Genomic DNA, 14,666 nt, shown 5'->3' on the forward strand with positions numbered 1-14,666 from the left:
GTTTCCGCGCGTGCCGCTCCACCATCGGGGCGAAGCTTGCCATCTTCCATTATGCACGCATGAATTTCGCTTCACACCCAGTCTGACAAGTTATGCGCCAACCCTGCCCCGAAGCGCCATCCTCGTCCCTGTCCTGACCGAGAGGATTTTCCGGCGCCAAGCTTGAGTAAACACAATGTCCCGCATAAGCTGGCAGTCTTCTGGGGACCCGGAATCATGCGACGATCTTCTGAAAACGGACCGGGAAGGACGATAATCAAATGACAAAGGACTTTTAGAGATGGCAAATACCTGGAATCCAGGCTCTGACAGACGGGACCGCACACGACGCTTCCGACAAGCTATCTGAGGCGAATATAGCCTTGGGGCCAAGGTCAGTCCTCGCGATCCGGTCTTGAGTCTGGCCAGTCGACCAAGGAGCAGCGTTTCACCAGGGAACGTTGGCGTGCTAAAAAGAGTTTTGTGACAGGAGAGCTCTACCAACTCAATGCAGTATCTGAGCACGATCATACTCTATACTTGCTGCATCCTCCGTCCGTTGGGCGCAATGGGTCGCTATCATCCCAGCCACTCCGCCTCTTGTCGTGATAGTCTGGCAGCTGCAACTTACCTTCGGCTCTCGTTTCTCGGTTTGGGTATCCGGGATGAGATCAACGTTTGACGGCGTATGTCCCTTCATCCGGATAGCAGACCAGCCTCATGCCAATCTGACAAGTAGACTTGCTAGTTGGTTTGCAATACTTTGATAAAAAGCGTGGATACCAACCACTTCGTCCAACACTGTACTACTCCTCGTTTGTTGGATCTTGAAAGGAGGCCAGCCCACCTGGATATGTGTGGCTGGACTATGGTGACAATAATTAGCAAGGCGTGCAGAGCTTATAGGACTTCCAGCCTTCCAAGGTTGGTATACATGAGTCAAAACCCGCTTGTAAGCTGGGTTGCATACTATTTACTATAGCTCTCCGTGGTATAGTCTGACGTAAGCCATAAAACCTTCATTCTAGTGGTATGACATTTCATTTGCATTGCTCTAAGCTTTGAAAGGAATTCTATGCACGTTTTGGTTCCTCAAAAGGTGCGCCTCAGCAATTGGAGCCTTGAAACTTGAGCAACTATAAATTTACTTGATCTTTGACTTGTCCAGGAATTGTACCCCTGGTACGTCATTGATGCAGGGGTATATGCTATACGTATTATAGCTATAAAGAAAAAGATTTTTGGAAAAATTCTTTTCAGGGAGATTTAATTTTTTATTTAATTTTTTCAAAAGAAAAGGTATGTTTCTACTTTTAAGGCACCACGCTTTGAGGTATCAAACCGTGTATACTTCTACTTTTGAGGCGCGCGCTGTACTATGGCGTCGCCGATAGACGTAGGAATAGCCCTTCGGACCATTGCCTACTCTTAGCCGCCGTCGACAAGGCGTTTCTAGGCCGCACCGACAGAGAGGTGGCAGGTTTAGTTTGCGTGGCCCAAAAAGATAATTTCCAATTAGTACTGGAGCTACTGGTGATCGAAACCAGGGCCTTTCGCAGATTTGCATATGCAAAGCGAACGCTCTACCACTGAGCTATAACCCCAATGATTAATTTATGGCATTACATTACACGACCATTATCTTGACATTTATAAGCCCGGTTTGCGCACAGTCGCCGTGCCTACCCTCCAGAAAGATGTTGAATTTTCCGGCGCTAAGTGACGAAGGGCCGCGGGCGATTCCCAGTTTCCCCATCTATAAGCGCCTTTCGCCAGTTATCACTGGTGAAAGTCTCTTTTTTGACTCTGCTGATTTTGTGCATCCTATACAGATATATTTTTGGGCGCTCTGAAGTTTACCTGCGGGGGGAATAGTTGGTACAAAAAAGGCTTTCAAAAGGCTCCATGCTAGTGATATTCTTCTTGCATAGAGTTGAGCGTATAGGAAGATTACTTTCCGACTTGGCAGAATTGTATGCATGCTTACTTAGCTACTTAAGTAATCAGGTCTGACTGGACTGATTGTTCGTCATTCCGTCAGAAAGTGGCATTCTTCTGCAGCACGCTAGTGGCGGGCCCGACATCGCGGGCCTCAAGACCGTTTTTAGCATCGGAAACGGAGTTTTGTTTTTCTTCTTCCAATTTATTCCCTGTCTGGGGCTACCGAGTTCTTGGGAGACTAGTTGTGTCTTGCTTTCCAGCTTCTTGTCTCACCGACTTCGAAATGGCTTGCAGATCAAGGTTAGCTCCCGTCCTGCGCCGGGCAGGAGCTTCCGCGCTGACCAAGGCGGCCAACCCAACAGCTCGTGTGTCCTTGAATGCCCTCCGATGCATTGCGACTTCGCCCGCCAGGCAGTTCCGCACCTCTGGAGCGCGACACGCCAAGTTCACTTCCGACGCCTACCCGGACATCAAACGAGACGCGCGCTTCGCTGAGATCACGGCCGACCATGTCGCATTCTTCAAGGACCTGCTGGGCAAGGAGACGGCGCTCATCGACGGCGTCACGGGCGAGGTAGCGGCCGACGACATGGAGCCCTACAACGGGGATTGGATGCGCAAATACCGTGGCCACTGCAAGCTTGTTCTCAAGCCAGGGTCCACGCAGGAGGTCAGCAAGATCCTGAAGTACTGCAACGACAACATGCTGGCGGTTGTGCCCCAGGGCGGCAACACCGGCCTCGTTGGCGGCTCGGTACCCGTCTTTGACGAGATCGTCCTCAACACCAGTCGCATGAACCAGATACGCTCCTTTGACGATGTGAGCGGCATCCTGGTTGCAGATGCAGGCGTCGTCCTCGAGGTGGCCGACCAATATCTTGCCGAGAAGGGCTACATCTTTCCTCTGGATCTGGGGGCCAAGGGCTCCTGCCACATTGGTGGAAATGTCGCAACAAATGCCGGTGGTCTCCGGCTGCTCCGCTACGGCAGTTTGCACGGTACGGTCCTGGGCATCGAAGCCGTCCTGCCGGACGGAACCATTGTCGATGACCTGTGCAAGCTGCGAAAGAACAACACCGGATATGACTTGAAGCAGCTCTTCATTGGCGGAGAGGGCACGATCGGCATGATTACCGCGGTCTCGATACAGTGCCCCCAACGATCACACGCCGTCAATGTTGCGTTTTTGGCAGGTGAATCATACGAAAAGATCCAACAAGTTTTCAGGGAAGCCAAGAGTCAGCTGGGAGAGATTCTTTCCGCCTTCGAGCTGATGGACCTGAAGAGCCAGCAGCTGGTCCAGAAGGTGCGCAACAGCAACAGCCCACTGGAGGGCGAGCACCCGTTCTACTGCTTAATTGAGACCAGCGGATCCAACTCCGAGCATGATAGCGAGAAGTTGGAGAAGTTCCTCGAGGATGTCATGAACAAGGAAATCGTCACCGATGGTGTCCTGGCGCAAGACGAGACTCAACTCAGGTCGTTATGGAGCCAGAGAGAGGGAATCCCCGAGTGCCTCGGACACTGGGGAGGTGTATACAAGTATGACCTTTCAATTCCGTTAGCCGACCTGTACAAGCTTGTTGAGGATGTGCGGGAGAGGATCGATGCTGCTGGCCTGAGGGGCGAGTCGGATGAGTTCCCCGTCGTCGACGTAGTTGGCTATGGGCATATGGGCGACTCGAATCTCCACCTGAACGTCGCAGTCCGGAGGTACGACAAGAGGGTAGAAGAGGTTCTCGAGCCGTTTGTCTACGAATGGATTGCCAAGGTTAGTGGCAGCATCAGCGCCGAGCACGGCCTCGGGCTTGCAAAGAAGAACTACATCGGATACAGCAGGAGCGAGACTATGGTTGCTCTGATGAAGCAGATCAAAAACTTGTACGACCCGGTAAGTAATATCCCCTTATCGAGGCACACTCGAGGTCATCCGCTAATTCGCCGCGATCTCAGAACGGCATTATGAACCCTTACAAATACGTATGAGAGGAAACGATACCCAATCGGCAGCGTTTCAATCATAGCGGCAACCAGAAAACTGTCACTATGGCACCACCGTAAATACCAAACCCCCTTCTGGGGAGTTGAATTCTGGAAAGCTGTATAGACTACACCAGTGAAATCGGGGGGGTTGAACACAACATCTTCATCCAGCAACATTATGGTAGATGGCAAGCACCTTAGAACTGTCTATATTAAAACACCATTGAATCAAATGTGTGCAGTTGCAAACGAACACCATTGCACTCGATGCTGCGTGTGTCATTACGCTCCCATCAACTATTACTGGGCTAGTCGCCGCTTTCTATTCACAGGCTAACAACCTAGCGACGTCCCAAACATCCAAGAACAGTTTATCCCAGGTACATGTATATAGAAAAAGTGTTTTGAGCAATGATATACTTTCCAGCAAACTTGTACATGCATTCAAGCCTTGACGAAGAACTCCAGGCGTGGCTCCCCGCGGCAAGACTGATTGAAGCCGGTCCACCAGGTCGAGAGCGGGCGATAAGATAAGAGCGAGCCCGGAGCTCCCAAGTTTTCCATACTGCCGAGCTCTATCCAAAGACCATCATCATCATAGACACCAGGCCGCCTCTAGCAGCAGCCTATCTATACACATTCAGTCCCCATCGCCGAACCTCTCGTTTTCTGTCAATTTCCCCGAATTCGCATTCCGACACCGGCAAAGATGGACGCCCTCAACGACCACGATCTCGAGAAGTTGAATGACAAGGACAAGGCCGAGCTCCGCCTGTTCCTCAACAACGAGAGCCAGAAGGCGCGCGTGCAATCAAGTGCGTGGCAATCCCTTCCCCCAGTTACCCTGCAACCTGTTTGTTATAAGCAGACCGATGCCCATCCACATTGGAGCCGAAAGTGAATGACCAGGAGCCCTCTTACTGACCTTTTGACTTCTTGTGCGACTGCAGCCGTACACTCCCTCACCGACATGTGCTTCAAGAAATGCATTACCAGCAACATCAAGCAGGGCAAGCTGGACAAGACCGAGGAGGGCTGCATGGCAAACTGTGCCGACAGGTTCCTGGACACCAGCGCGTTGACGATGAAGCATTTGCAAGGCTTGCGTCAGGGTTAAAGGCCGCACAATAGGATTCTGTCCATTTTACGATTGTTACCGAGGTCTCGGAAGTTATGAAAGGGGGGTTCCTTAGAAAAAATGAACATGCGGCCGAATTATGGCGAAGGGCAAGAAATGCTTCATACAAACTGTATAACCTGTACATTACACTACACTACTCTCGGAGCTCTAGTCCTTCTAGAGGGTCTCTCTAGTCGCCCACTGAGTAGAGACCTCGATTAGTGGCATCCAACTCAACTACTAAGACAAGTCACGAAGAAGAACAAGACTCAAGTGTCTGTCTGGGCCCCAAGGGTGGGATGTAAATTTCATTTTTTCCATTGACCCTCATAGTGCCTGACCCTAGGCAGAACGCCATTCTTAATGCTGAAGATTCATTCATTCCCATGGCTGTCCGCCAGTAACGTGTAAACCAGTGCCTCGGAAACCAATCGACCTTTTCATACCCCAACGTGACGTTCTTAAACAAGCGCAAGCTTGGTGGCAGCAATGTCGAGAGCATCGACATCGGCAGTCAGGCGGCAGTAAGCCTTCTTGGAGCCATCGGGGCTGTATCAGTCAGCAACGAAGCGCACAGATCGGTGTGCGAACGGGGTAAACTCACCGGACGAGAGTGTTGATCTTGGCGCAGTCAATGTCGTAGAGCTTCTTCAGGGCACCCTTGATCTGGGCCTTGTTGGCCTTGACGTCGCAGATGAAGACGAGGGTGTTGTTCTCCTCGATCTTCTTCATGGCAGACTCGGTGTTGAGCGGGTTGATGATGATCTTGTGCTCATCGAGGCGGGGCTCGGAGGGGATGGCCTTGCGCAGGTACTTGGGCGAGCGGCTCAAGATCAAGGTCTTGGGGCGGTGGAAGGTCGTCGAGAGTCTGACCTTGCGCTGCTTGGTGGAGTTCTGTGGTTCGTGTCAATACATGGTACTTGGATCGCAAATTCGACATCGGTGGGCTTCGTTCGATGGCAGAGGGGTGGGAATACGTACGGTGCCCTTCAGCACAGCCTTGGCGGCGGCATTGGCCTTCTTGTTACCGGCTGTAAGAGAACATGCATCAGCAATCGCCCTGAAATCAGAACTCGCAAAATCTGCTGCAGCTTGGATGCGATGTCCGTCGGGTCTGCTCAGAAGCAGCTGACTTGGTCGAAATCCATTCCCGCAGAATTACGATGGATGGAAATATCCAGCGCGCAGTGTTTCAAGTACCTTTTTGGGGGGCCATTGTATCGTCGTTTGGCGTTTGGGCGTTGGTCGTCGGTTGTCGAAATGTTGCCTGTCGAGAGGAATATTGATCAAGGCTGCAAAAAGTTGGCTCGAAATTTCCACCGATAGACAATTTCGCAAGTGGGCGGGCAGCAGCTAACTCTAGGGTTGACAGGGGTGGGCGAGTGCGTGTGTGTGTGCGTGGGAGAAGGGGAGCTTGTTTCGGAAGGAAAGTTGATGCGAAATCCGGCCCATGCCCGACAGACGGGGATCTGGAACTGATAAGATAAGGCGACAATGGGCCCTCCCGCCAAGGCATAATTACTTACAGTGTAAAATGGGTACGGCTTTCTGTATACCGCAGTGGTTCTCCCAACCCAAGTCTTGAGGGCGTGCCAAAGTCGTCCATCATTGGAAGCCTCTCAAATTTCAGTTCACTCAGCGACAGTGGCTGAAGCCTCTCTATGCCGTGACCGTTGTGGCTCCTTTATCCTTTCTTTCCACCTGCTGCCCAGTTGTGTCTAGTAGGGAGATGCATCGCTTGACGCGTGGTGATACGTGATCATCTCCATGGCGTTGAAGAAGAAGAGAGCCAGTCGAAACCTGGCGCATGGTCGTCCTCCGGTTCTACAAAAGCCTAAGTCAATTTCGCGCAAGGCCACGAAGACGCTGATAAACTCTATACATGTCCTGGAGAAGCGCAAGGCCCAGGCAGTTGCAAAGAGAAATGTGGCCGAAGTAGCCAAGATCAACGCCGAGATCAGGGCTCTGGGTGGGATTGAGAAGTATCAGCAGGCGAGCTTGCAGGGACAACGGACCGATCGTGGAGGTGATAGTTCCAAGGTTCTGATGGAATGGCTGAAGCCGGCCTGCGCAGCTTTGAAGGCAGCAGCCGATGGTCCCTTCCGTATGCTGGAGGTTGGAGCTCTCAGTACCACCAACGAATGCTCCAGCAGTGGTCTGTTTTCCATGGAGAGGATCGACCTGAACAGCCAAGGAGAAGGCATCCTACAACAAGACTTTATGGAACGCCCACTTCCGCGGGATCACTCGGAACGGTTTGATATCATCAGTCTGTCCTTGGTCTTGAACTTCGTCCCAGACGCTGCCGGGCGCGGCAGCATGCTCTTACGGACGTTGGAGTTTTTGAGAAAGCCCGTAGCGGGTACGGATGAGAAGCTGGACGAGTTTCTACCCAGCCTGTTCCTGGTGCTGCCAGCACCTTGTGTCACCAACTCGCGTTACACGGATGAGCCAACACTGGAGGCTATCATGAACTCGCTGGGTTATGTTCAAACCAGATCCAAGATAACCCAGAAGCTTGTCTATTACCTCTGGACAAGAAAGAACACTTCTGCCGGTCATGGCGCGTCCTTCGCCAAGAAGGAGATTCGGTCGGGTGGCTCAAGGAACAATTTTGCAATTGTGCTTTGTGTACCTCCTGGCTGATATGCAGCGTTACGTACAGCACATATCCACGACAAGCGGGACACTGGAGCTATGCCATGATTAGATGGGGTGGAATATCACGTCATATCATAGGAACATCGATGGCATCCATCGTATCACGGGACCTTTTGACCGGTCCACGATTCGTATCACTCTGGATAGGCAATCTGGAGGCCTTCTCAACAAATGGAGGGCTGCTGGTAAACGCGCATACCATACCGCATACCGAATTATGCCTCCCCTATCTTCATCGTATCGTATTGGTGCGAGAAGAACCGAAGGACCACCCCGAGATCGCCAATCATTCAGCTACCCCGCAGCCATGATCAGCCGACCGACGACAAGTGGAGGTTTGGCGCTAGGCGCCTGATAGACTTTCGAGGGTGGTTCTGAATGGTGCTATCTCTCCAGTGAGATTGTTGGAGAGACCTGACGATCACCCCAATCTGTGATCCAGTAGCGATAGCCCAATACTCCACACTAGCCTATTCAAGTCGATTGTGGGTTTCTCGGCAAGGGTCCAAGGGATGATCAATGTCGTTGAGTACGGAATAGGTGCAAGCAAAACGCTGCATACTAAATCATGTCCCCCATTCGTCCGGACGCGCGTCGAACATCGAGAAATAGGTGTGAATCTAGCAAGATAATAGTGGTTGGTGTCGAGACGCTACACGTTCAAACATCCACCACCCACCCCGTAGACAGCCCATACCATACCTACTCTACTGTAGCTAAGAGTCCAATCGCTGACGAAATCCCGCGGCACGAGTACAAGTTCAGTTTGATGCAACGATGGTAGGCAATGTGCTTGTTGATAGGCAGCAAGGAGGTTAAGTTGCGCCCGGAAGTCTTGAGTGGCTGTCGGTAGAGTCAATATTGGAGTGTGCATGATGCTAGACTAAATTTGCACTCCCGAATATGTTCACTCGCCAGATGCTTCCTGGTTAGGGCCTCAGTCGTCAAGCCAAAATGGCTCTTTTGATCAGGGCCATCTGAAGTTGGTGATAGGACATACTAGCATGTCACCCATCCAGAAGGGCATACGTCACCCTCGCCAACAAGAATGAGCAACCAAAACGGCAGGCCCCGGATGGGATCAGAAGTCGCGTGTCCGTATTGCTAAATAAGGTTACGCCTGAGTCGAAGGCTTCCGGCTGGGGTTGGAACTGCCACTTGGGTCGAAGAAAGAGATCGATCGATGGAAAGAGGTATCCGCAGCCTGGGGTTCCATTAACGCCTTTCATAGTATGGACTGGTCAGCGCTGGGCAATGCGGGCACGAGTTACTACGACGACGCTGTACGCTCCCTACTACAGCCCGTAGCTGACTCGAGGAATCCCCGGTGGTTTCTACGATCGAGTCCGGGCGCCGGCAGCTACCGACAGCAAGGTTCGCCTCCAGACGGTTTCCCGAAGCCCACCATGCCGCCATGCCGCAATCCCATCGGACGATGGCGCGCTGCTATCTACTACTATTGGGAATGCAATTGCCGTGTGTTCCTAAGAGGGGAATCACGTCGATACTATGGGGTTCGACGAGTCATGTCAAGACAGCAAGACGTTCACTGTGATAGGCAGCCCCCGGATTGTTTCGAGTAATGAATGCCAGTCTGAACATGCCGCATGGTTGGTTATTCCCGATGCTAATGGCATGTACGTGCATTGTCACCAAACAGCCATATTTGGGGAGTTGAAATGTTGTCTCAGACATTCATGATTTGGCAAATGATCATATTGTATGCGAGACAGCTACTGCTGCTAGTTCACATATAGAACCCCGCAGCAAGGGCACGAGATAATTGCAGAGATGCACGCAGCGAGAGTGTCAATGTCTTATGACACGCGACTGGTGTTGGTTTCCATGGCAAATCGGGCCAGCCATCTGTCCTTCGTCTATGATTGCACCAACTGACTAATTGCCGTTGGACTGTTCTACCTCGTTGAGTAGATCCGAGATGGTAGTTCCCGTACCGGCCGAGGGGGCAGCAGGAAGCTCGTCTTCCGTCCTGTTAGTGCCGCTTGGTCGTCGCTCCTCCGCCTTGTCATTGTCCAGGGGCTTCAGCTTCTTGTCTCTGTGACCATCCTCAGCCGCAACTGCCTCTTCTTTTGTCTTGTCGGAGTTTGAAGGGTTGGCAGCGGCCTCTTTCTCGTCGACGGCCTCCCGTTCGACTTCTTCGGTCTCTGATCTGTCTCTCTTGCCTAGAGCCTCGAGTTTCTTCGTGTTGAGGTCCGCTTGTAGCTCATCAAAGCTCTCAAGTACTTGAAGGCGTTCGCGAACGTCACTCGCCAGTTCTGCATTGCCTGGTCTGAATATCACCTTACTCTGCATGCCGGCCGCGATGGCAGCGTCGACCTCGGCGACATTGTCGCTCAGGAAGAGGAACTGAGAGGGCAGAACATCTGGGTAGTTGCTTGCTATCTTTTCGTAGCTCCCCGACTCGGTCTTCAGACCTGCATTTACCGTATCAAACCAATCCGATATCAGCATCGTCAGGTCAGAAGGCTCAGCGTTTGTATACTTGAAGAGGAGCTTCTGCGCCGCCACAGACCCTGACGAATAGATCATGAGCTTGATACCCTGACCGTGCCATCGAGCCAGCATTGGGGCCACGTCTGAGAATAAAAGAGCCTTGATCTGGCCAGATCGGTAGCCCTCCTCCCAGAGATACCCCTGGAGGTTTTTCAGGTAGGAGACCTTGACATCACGGGCGACGAGATCGACAACATGAGCCTGGAATGCATCCTGGGATCCCAAGAACTCTGCGGGGAATTCATCGCGGTAGACCTTGAACTCTGGCTTGTCCCACTGCTCCTTTACCGTCTCCGGCAAGGCCTTCAGGGCATGGGGAAACTGAAGTAGACTGTTAGTAATTGACCAATTACCTCATGCCGGATCGGAGTAGCACGACTCCAACGGTTTGCCACTGCAGGCCCAGACCCCGTACTCTGGTGGCCTAAGACTTTAGGCTCGCAACTGGCAGGTTTGTGTACCGTGGATAGGGAGTTCCCGGAAGTAGAGCATGATAACAAACGTGGTGAAGCACGACATCTTCGGGGGAGGTCCACACCATGTGCTGTAAAGAATGCACTTGTCTATCTGCAACAGCTGACACCGTCTTCTGGAATGCTACAGGGAAATCTCCGCTGGGGTCCAAAAAGGCTGTCCGGAGGAGCAGGTAGGTATGGAACAGGGATGCATCTTCGAGATGATGCTTGGGCTATCTTACCAGGACATCCTTCACAAAGGATATTGGGCATACTGTGCCCTCTGATAACGAGCAGGTGTGTTAGCCAACTTGTCCACAGGCTAATGCGGCGCCGCATGGCGCACGACGATCAACGGTGGGTAACAGCTGATAATGAAGCAAGGAAAGTCGCCAGGCGTCATATGTAGATTGGCCCTTACCGATATCTAGGAGCACGACTTGCACAGCGGTAGAAGCGGCCATGTTTGCGATCCAGCGGTGGGCTCCCGTGGGGCTGGAGGGGAGTCGTGTGGTTTTCTGGATTTGGGATCTCTTGGGGTCCTGCAAATCGAAGCTCTCCAAGAGAGAATGCCGGGTCCGGATCCAGCAAATAGTCGGGGGCGGGTATACCTCTCGAGCCCTATACTAGACCTCCCGTCGACAGCAGATATGGATATGGCGACTGGGGGCGCAGAGCGATATACGGGCCAAGTCGGCAAGATTGGCTCAATAACAACCAAGATCTGATTTGCTGGCCGGACGAGCACACTTGTCGAAAACTCTGCAAAGCCTGGAGGGATGCGAATGCAACGGTTGTTGACGCCGGATGTGTCTTGACGATGATATCGAAATCTCCGTGCTGGGCAAGGTGTGGTGTGTTTGGAAGGGCGGTCAAGATGCTGAGGTGTCTCGATTCGGCAAAGGGTGGAGGGTCCTCCGTCCGATAATTCGATAACCGGATCTTGATAGACAGTCAGCGAGGGATTGGGTAGGACTGGTAGGAGCGTAGGAGGGCCAAGCCAGCCTGCAGGACGTCAGTTAGCGTTAGCGTTAGCCCTGCTGCTCTGTCAGTGCTCAGTGCTGCTCTGCTGCTCTGCTGTCCTGATACCCTGGCGGCCCCGGCTACAGCGGTAACCTGTCACACACACACTCTCTCTCTCACACTCGCTCAGTACCTAACTTACTGTATGTAGCTGGTAGCTGGTAGCTGGTAGCTGGTAGCTGGTTGGCGGTAGGCGTAGGCAGGTAACGTCTTTCCGCGCTCACCTCGACCTTGCTGCTTGCTTGTTGGGCCTCTCTCGAGTCTCACATCAATCGACCAGTTGCTGCTACTCCTCACGGAAAATACCTACTGGCAATCTACGGAAACGCAAACTACCACCAGACTGTATCTGGCATGGTCCCAACGTGGGGCCCTCCGTCCTCCGTCCTCCGTCGCCATGCAATGCATCATGTCGGCAAGAGGCTGGGCTCCAGTTCAGGGACCCATCGCAATTACTACTTCTCCAGCCTTCACTCCATCGCCATCGCCTTTCAGATTGCGTCCTCATTTCATGTGCCCTCTGGCGCCGACGAAAGGAAATGCCCGGTGGGCATGGAAAAACAGAGACTTCAGCCATCTACCGTCAGTGCCAAAGCCTCGAAGCTTGCGGAGGATCAACCTGAAGTACAGCCCCTCCGAGAGACCCCACTAGCATTGGCTGGAGATGCTGCAGCAGTGAGTCTTCAGCAGCTGGAGCGCTGGAGCTTGGGGAGACTTGGAGAACCTGGTGACTTGACTCGCTCCGGCTTGCCAGCTTGACGCCATGATATGGAGAGCAAGAGGCAAAAGCGCGCGCCCGAAGTCTTGTTTCTATTCCGGAATCCAATCCACCTGGGCAGCAGACCTGCAGGACCAGCCCCCAGCCCGGCCATACAATTGTTGAAATATCTTGTCTCATGCGACCATGTCCCAAATACAATGGCAGGCCAGAGCAGTAGCCAGAGAAAAGAAAGCCTCACTTATCACTTTGTACCAAACGCAAACGCCCAATCCGGAAGTGCAGCAGGGCCACCTGGACAGCCCAAATCTGGATTCCGATAGGGGATGGTCGCAGGAACCTCAGAGATTTGTCTGTCCTGGTGCATTAGCCCGGGCGGCCATGCAGCTAGATATGCAGGAGAAGGGCTGGGCTGTCAACATCCAAACACAATCAAGAGCTGGCCCTCTTCTTATTTTAGTAGTAGCTGTAGGCAGTCGGTAGCATTCTTATTATTGTGTTTATTATGTTTATTCCATTGCTACCCCAACAACCGACGCGCATCAAGCGAGGGTGTTTGGAAGGATGCGGTGTGGTGTATCACCAAAATGAGACACCACTCTCGACAAGCTGATTCGTCGCTGGGCCACGACGGCTCTATATTGTCAGACACCAAGATGCCAGGACAAGGAAGAGCGGCGCTCACCGCTGAACAGATGTTTATGTCTGTTCTCCCCAAACATTGAAAATAACAACAATCTGTTTCAAGCAGGACTGGCATCGTCGACCGAAGTCCCGACGCATGACGCTGGCAGGTCTAAGCGGTGGGGTTCAATGCCCGCAGAACCCCTCAGAACCCCTCGAATTGGGGAAGATCTCTCGTTGAGAACAGGCCAGACAGACAGTCCAGCGAGGGAGAGGAGGGGGACAGAGGACCGTCTCGTAGATCATCCTTTGGGCTGTCACGTTGTCAGGAAGCCATTCCCGTGAGCTAATCTGGACCGATGAAACTGGGGGAAAATCCATCTGAAACGACAAGGCATTGAACGCGTAGCCAGCTCGTACAGCTCATTGCACAAGACAAGAGTTCAATCTGCCCGAACCATGGTCGTGTTGATATTCGGATGGGCAGTCTAGCCCAATTGTACAGCCCCGGTGGGCTTGAGGAGGGAGGGGGCCGCGTTTGCCACTCAGGTACCGGCGCATATCACGAACCATCGGATGATACTCCCAGCGTTACCATTTCTGGGGTCACACGACAGCCTGTCGCAGGCTTGGGGAGGAACGGCTCGGGGGTCCAGAACCTCTCACGGAGTTCCACGTACAAAGCAGCAGCACTCATTTCATCCCTCTCCACCAAAAGTGATTTCATCGAGCAGGTAGAGCATTCATTGCATCAGGATCTTGACAGCTTCGTAATAGAGCTGGTTGAAAGCGATCGGCCCGGGTCATAATAGCTTCGTCACAAAATATGGGAAGCTTTTGTTGTCGTCAAGCGTCACTGCGATGACGAAGACGGCGGCAGCAGAGGCACCTACACTACTCTACCACTCTTTCTGGCCACTCAAGAGCAGTGCGCCCACCGATTAAGCCGGGGTTTTTGCCGGCAGAGGCGCCGCCCCAGACGAATTACGTCTGCAGATCTCCCTTATCGACAGCGCACCGTAGCAGGATACTGTGGTAGGTAGATGTTGGCAGTCCGTTCGTTGCGCCGACTGTACTGCAGCTGAAAAATATCGATCAAATGTCTTCGCTAGTGTGAAGACATTTCGAGCATTCGGCGTAATGTACGTGACTGACTAATAAATCAGTGCTTAATTAGTACTCAACATCACGAAAGGCTTTCTTTCTTTAGTTGTGTCGCGGTCCAACGCAACGGGGCCGGGGTCCTCTTTGGACACGGCTAGCCGTTGAACCTTCCAGTGTCATCCGAAGCACCCAAGCTTCTCATCATCAGTCGTCGTTCGCTTCGCCAAGGCAGTCCGAACCCGAACGACGATGACAGACTCTGACCTTTCCAGTGCCTCGAGGCGCCCGATGCCTAATAAAATGCCCTTAAAATTAACCACATGGGCGGTCAACGGTCGCCAGTCAAGATGCAAGTGTCCAAGAGGCCTGAGAGAGGCCTGCCGTTGGTCGCCCATATGCAGGCCTAAAGGAGTGCATACGCCAGGCTGGCCAATAGAGACTGCTGGCCTTCCAGGTGAAACAGAAGCAGCTGGAATCCTCGATGACATGAATACAGTACACGCGTGTAGTATGGGCACGTTGATGATGTGCGGGAGGGAGAGAT

At 52.6% G+C, this 14,666-nt stretch overlaps 6 protein-coding genes across 6 annotated transcripts; 4 read left to right on the plus strand and 2 right to left on the minus strand.

Moving 5' to 3' along the window:
* Positions 1-2,203: 2,203 nt before the first annotated feature.
* PG986_007405 (uncharacterized protein) lies at positions 2,204-3,906 on the plus strand (the record flags this gene model as incomplete). The annotated part of the gene is made up of 2 exons (XM_066843627.1): positions 2,204-3,811; positions 3,874-3,906. The coding sequence occupies 2 exons, from the start codon at positions 2,204-2,206 to the stop codon at positions 3,904-3,906; spliced, it is 1,641 nt and encodes a 546-aa protein (XP_066699739.1).
* A 706-nt stretch (positions 3,907-4,612) lies between these two features.
* PG986_007406 (uncharacterized protein) lies at positions 4,613-5,020 on the plus strand (the record flags this gene model as incomplete). The annotated part of the gene is made up of 2 exons (XM_066843628.1): positions 4,613-4,718; positions 4,854-5,020. The coding sequence occupies 2 exons, from the start codon at positions 4,613-4,615 to the stop codon at positions 5,018-5,020; spliced, it is 273 nt and encodes a 90-aa protein (XP_066699740.1).
* Positions 5,021-5,484: 464 nt separating this feature from the next.
* Positions 5,485-6,239, minus strand: PG986_007407 (60S ribosomal protein uL23; the record flags this gene model as incomplete). Its single annotated transcript, XM_066843629.1, has 4 exons — positions 5,485-5,572; positions 5,628-5,917; positions 6,005-6,054; positions 6,224-6,239. 4 exons carry the CDS (start codon positions 6,237-6,239, stop codon positions 5,485-5,487), a joined length of 444 nt encoding a protein of 147 aa, XP_066699741.1.
* Positions 6,240-6,790: 551 nt separating this feature from the next.
* On the plus strand, positions 6,791-7,669 carry PG986_007408 (uncharacterized protein; the record flags this gene model as incomplete). Its single annotated transcript, XM_066843630.1, has 1 exon — positions 6,791-7,669. The coding sequence occupies one exon, from the start codon at positions 6,791-6,793 to the stop codon at positions 7,667-7,669; it is 879 nt and encodes a 292-aa protein (XP_066699742.1).
* Positions 7,670-9,580: 1,911 nt separating this feature from the next.
* On the minus strand, positions 9,581-11,117 carry PG986_007409 (enolase-phosphatase e1; the record flags this gene model as incomplete). Its single annotated transcript, XM_066843631.1, has 3 exons — positions 9,581-10,519; positions 10,896-10,936; positions 11,075-11,117. The coding sequence occupies 3 exons, from the start codon at positions 11,115-11,117 to the stop codon at positions 9,581-9,583; spliced, it is 1,023 nt and encodes a 340-aa protein (XP_066699743.1).
* Positions 11,118-12,030: 913 nt separating this feature from the next.
* PG986_007410 (uncharacterized protein) lies at positions 12,031-12,435 on the plus strand (the record flags this gene model as incomplete). The annotated part of the gene is made up of 1 exon (XM_066843632.1): positions 12,031-12,435. One exon carries the CDS (start codon positions 12,031-12,033, stop codon positions 12,433-12,435), a length of 405 nt encoding a protein of 134 aa, XP_066699744.1.
* Positions 12,436-14,666: the final 2,231 nt, after the last annotated feature.

This window comes from Apiospora aurea, assembly GCF_038362705.1.
Source record: "Apiospora aurea strain CBS 24483 chromosome Unknown utg000005l_segment0_segment0, whole genome shotgun sequence".
Taxonomy (NCBI): Eukaryota; Fungi; Ascomycota; class Sordariomycetes; order Amphisphaeriales; family Apiosporaceae; genus Apiospora; species Apiospora aurea.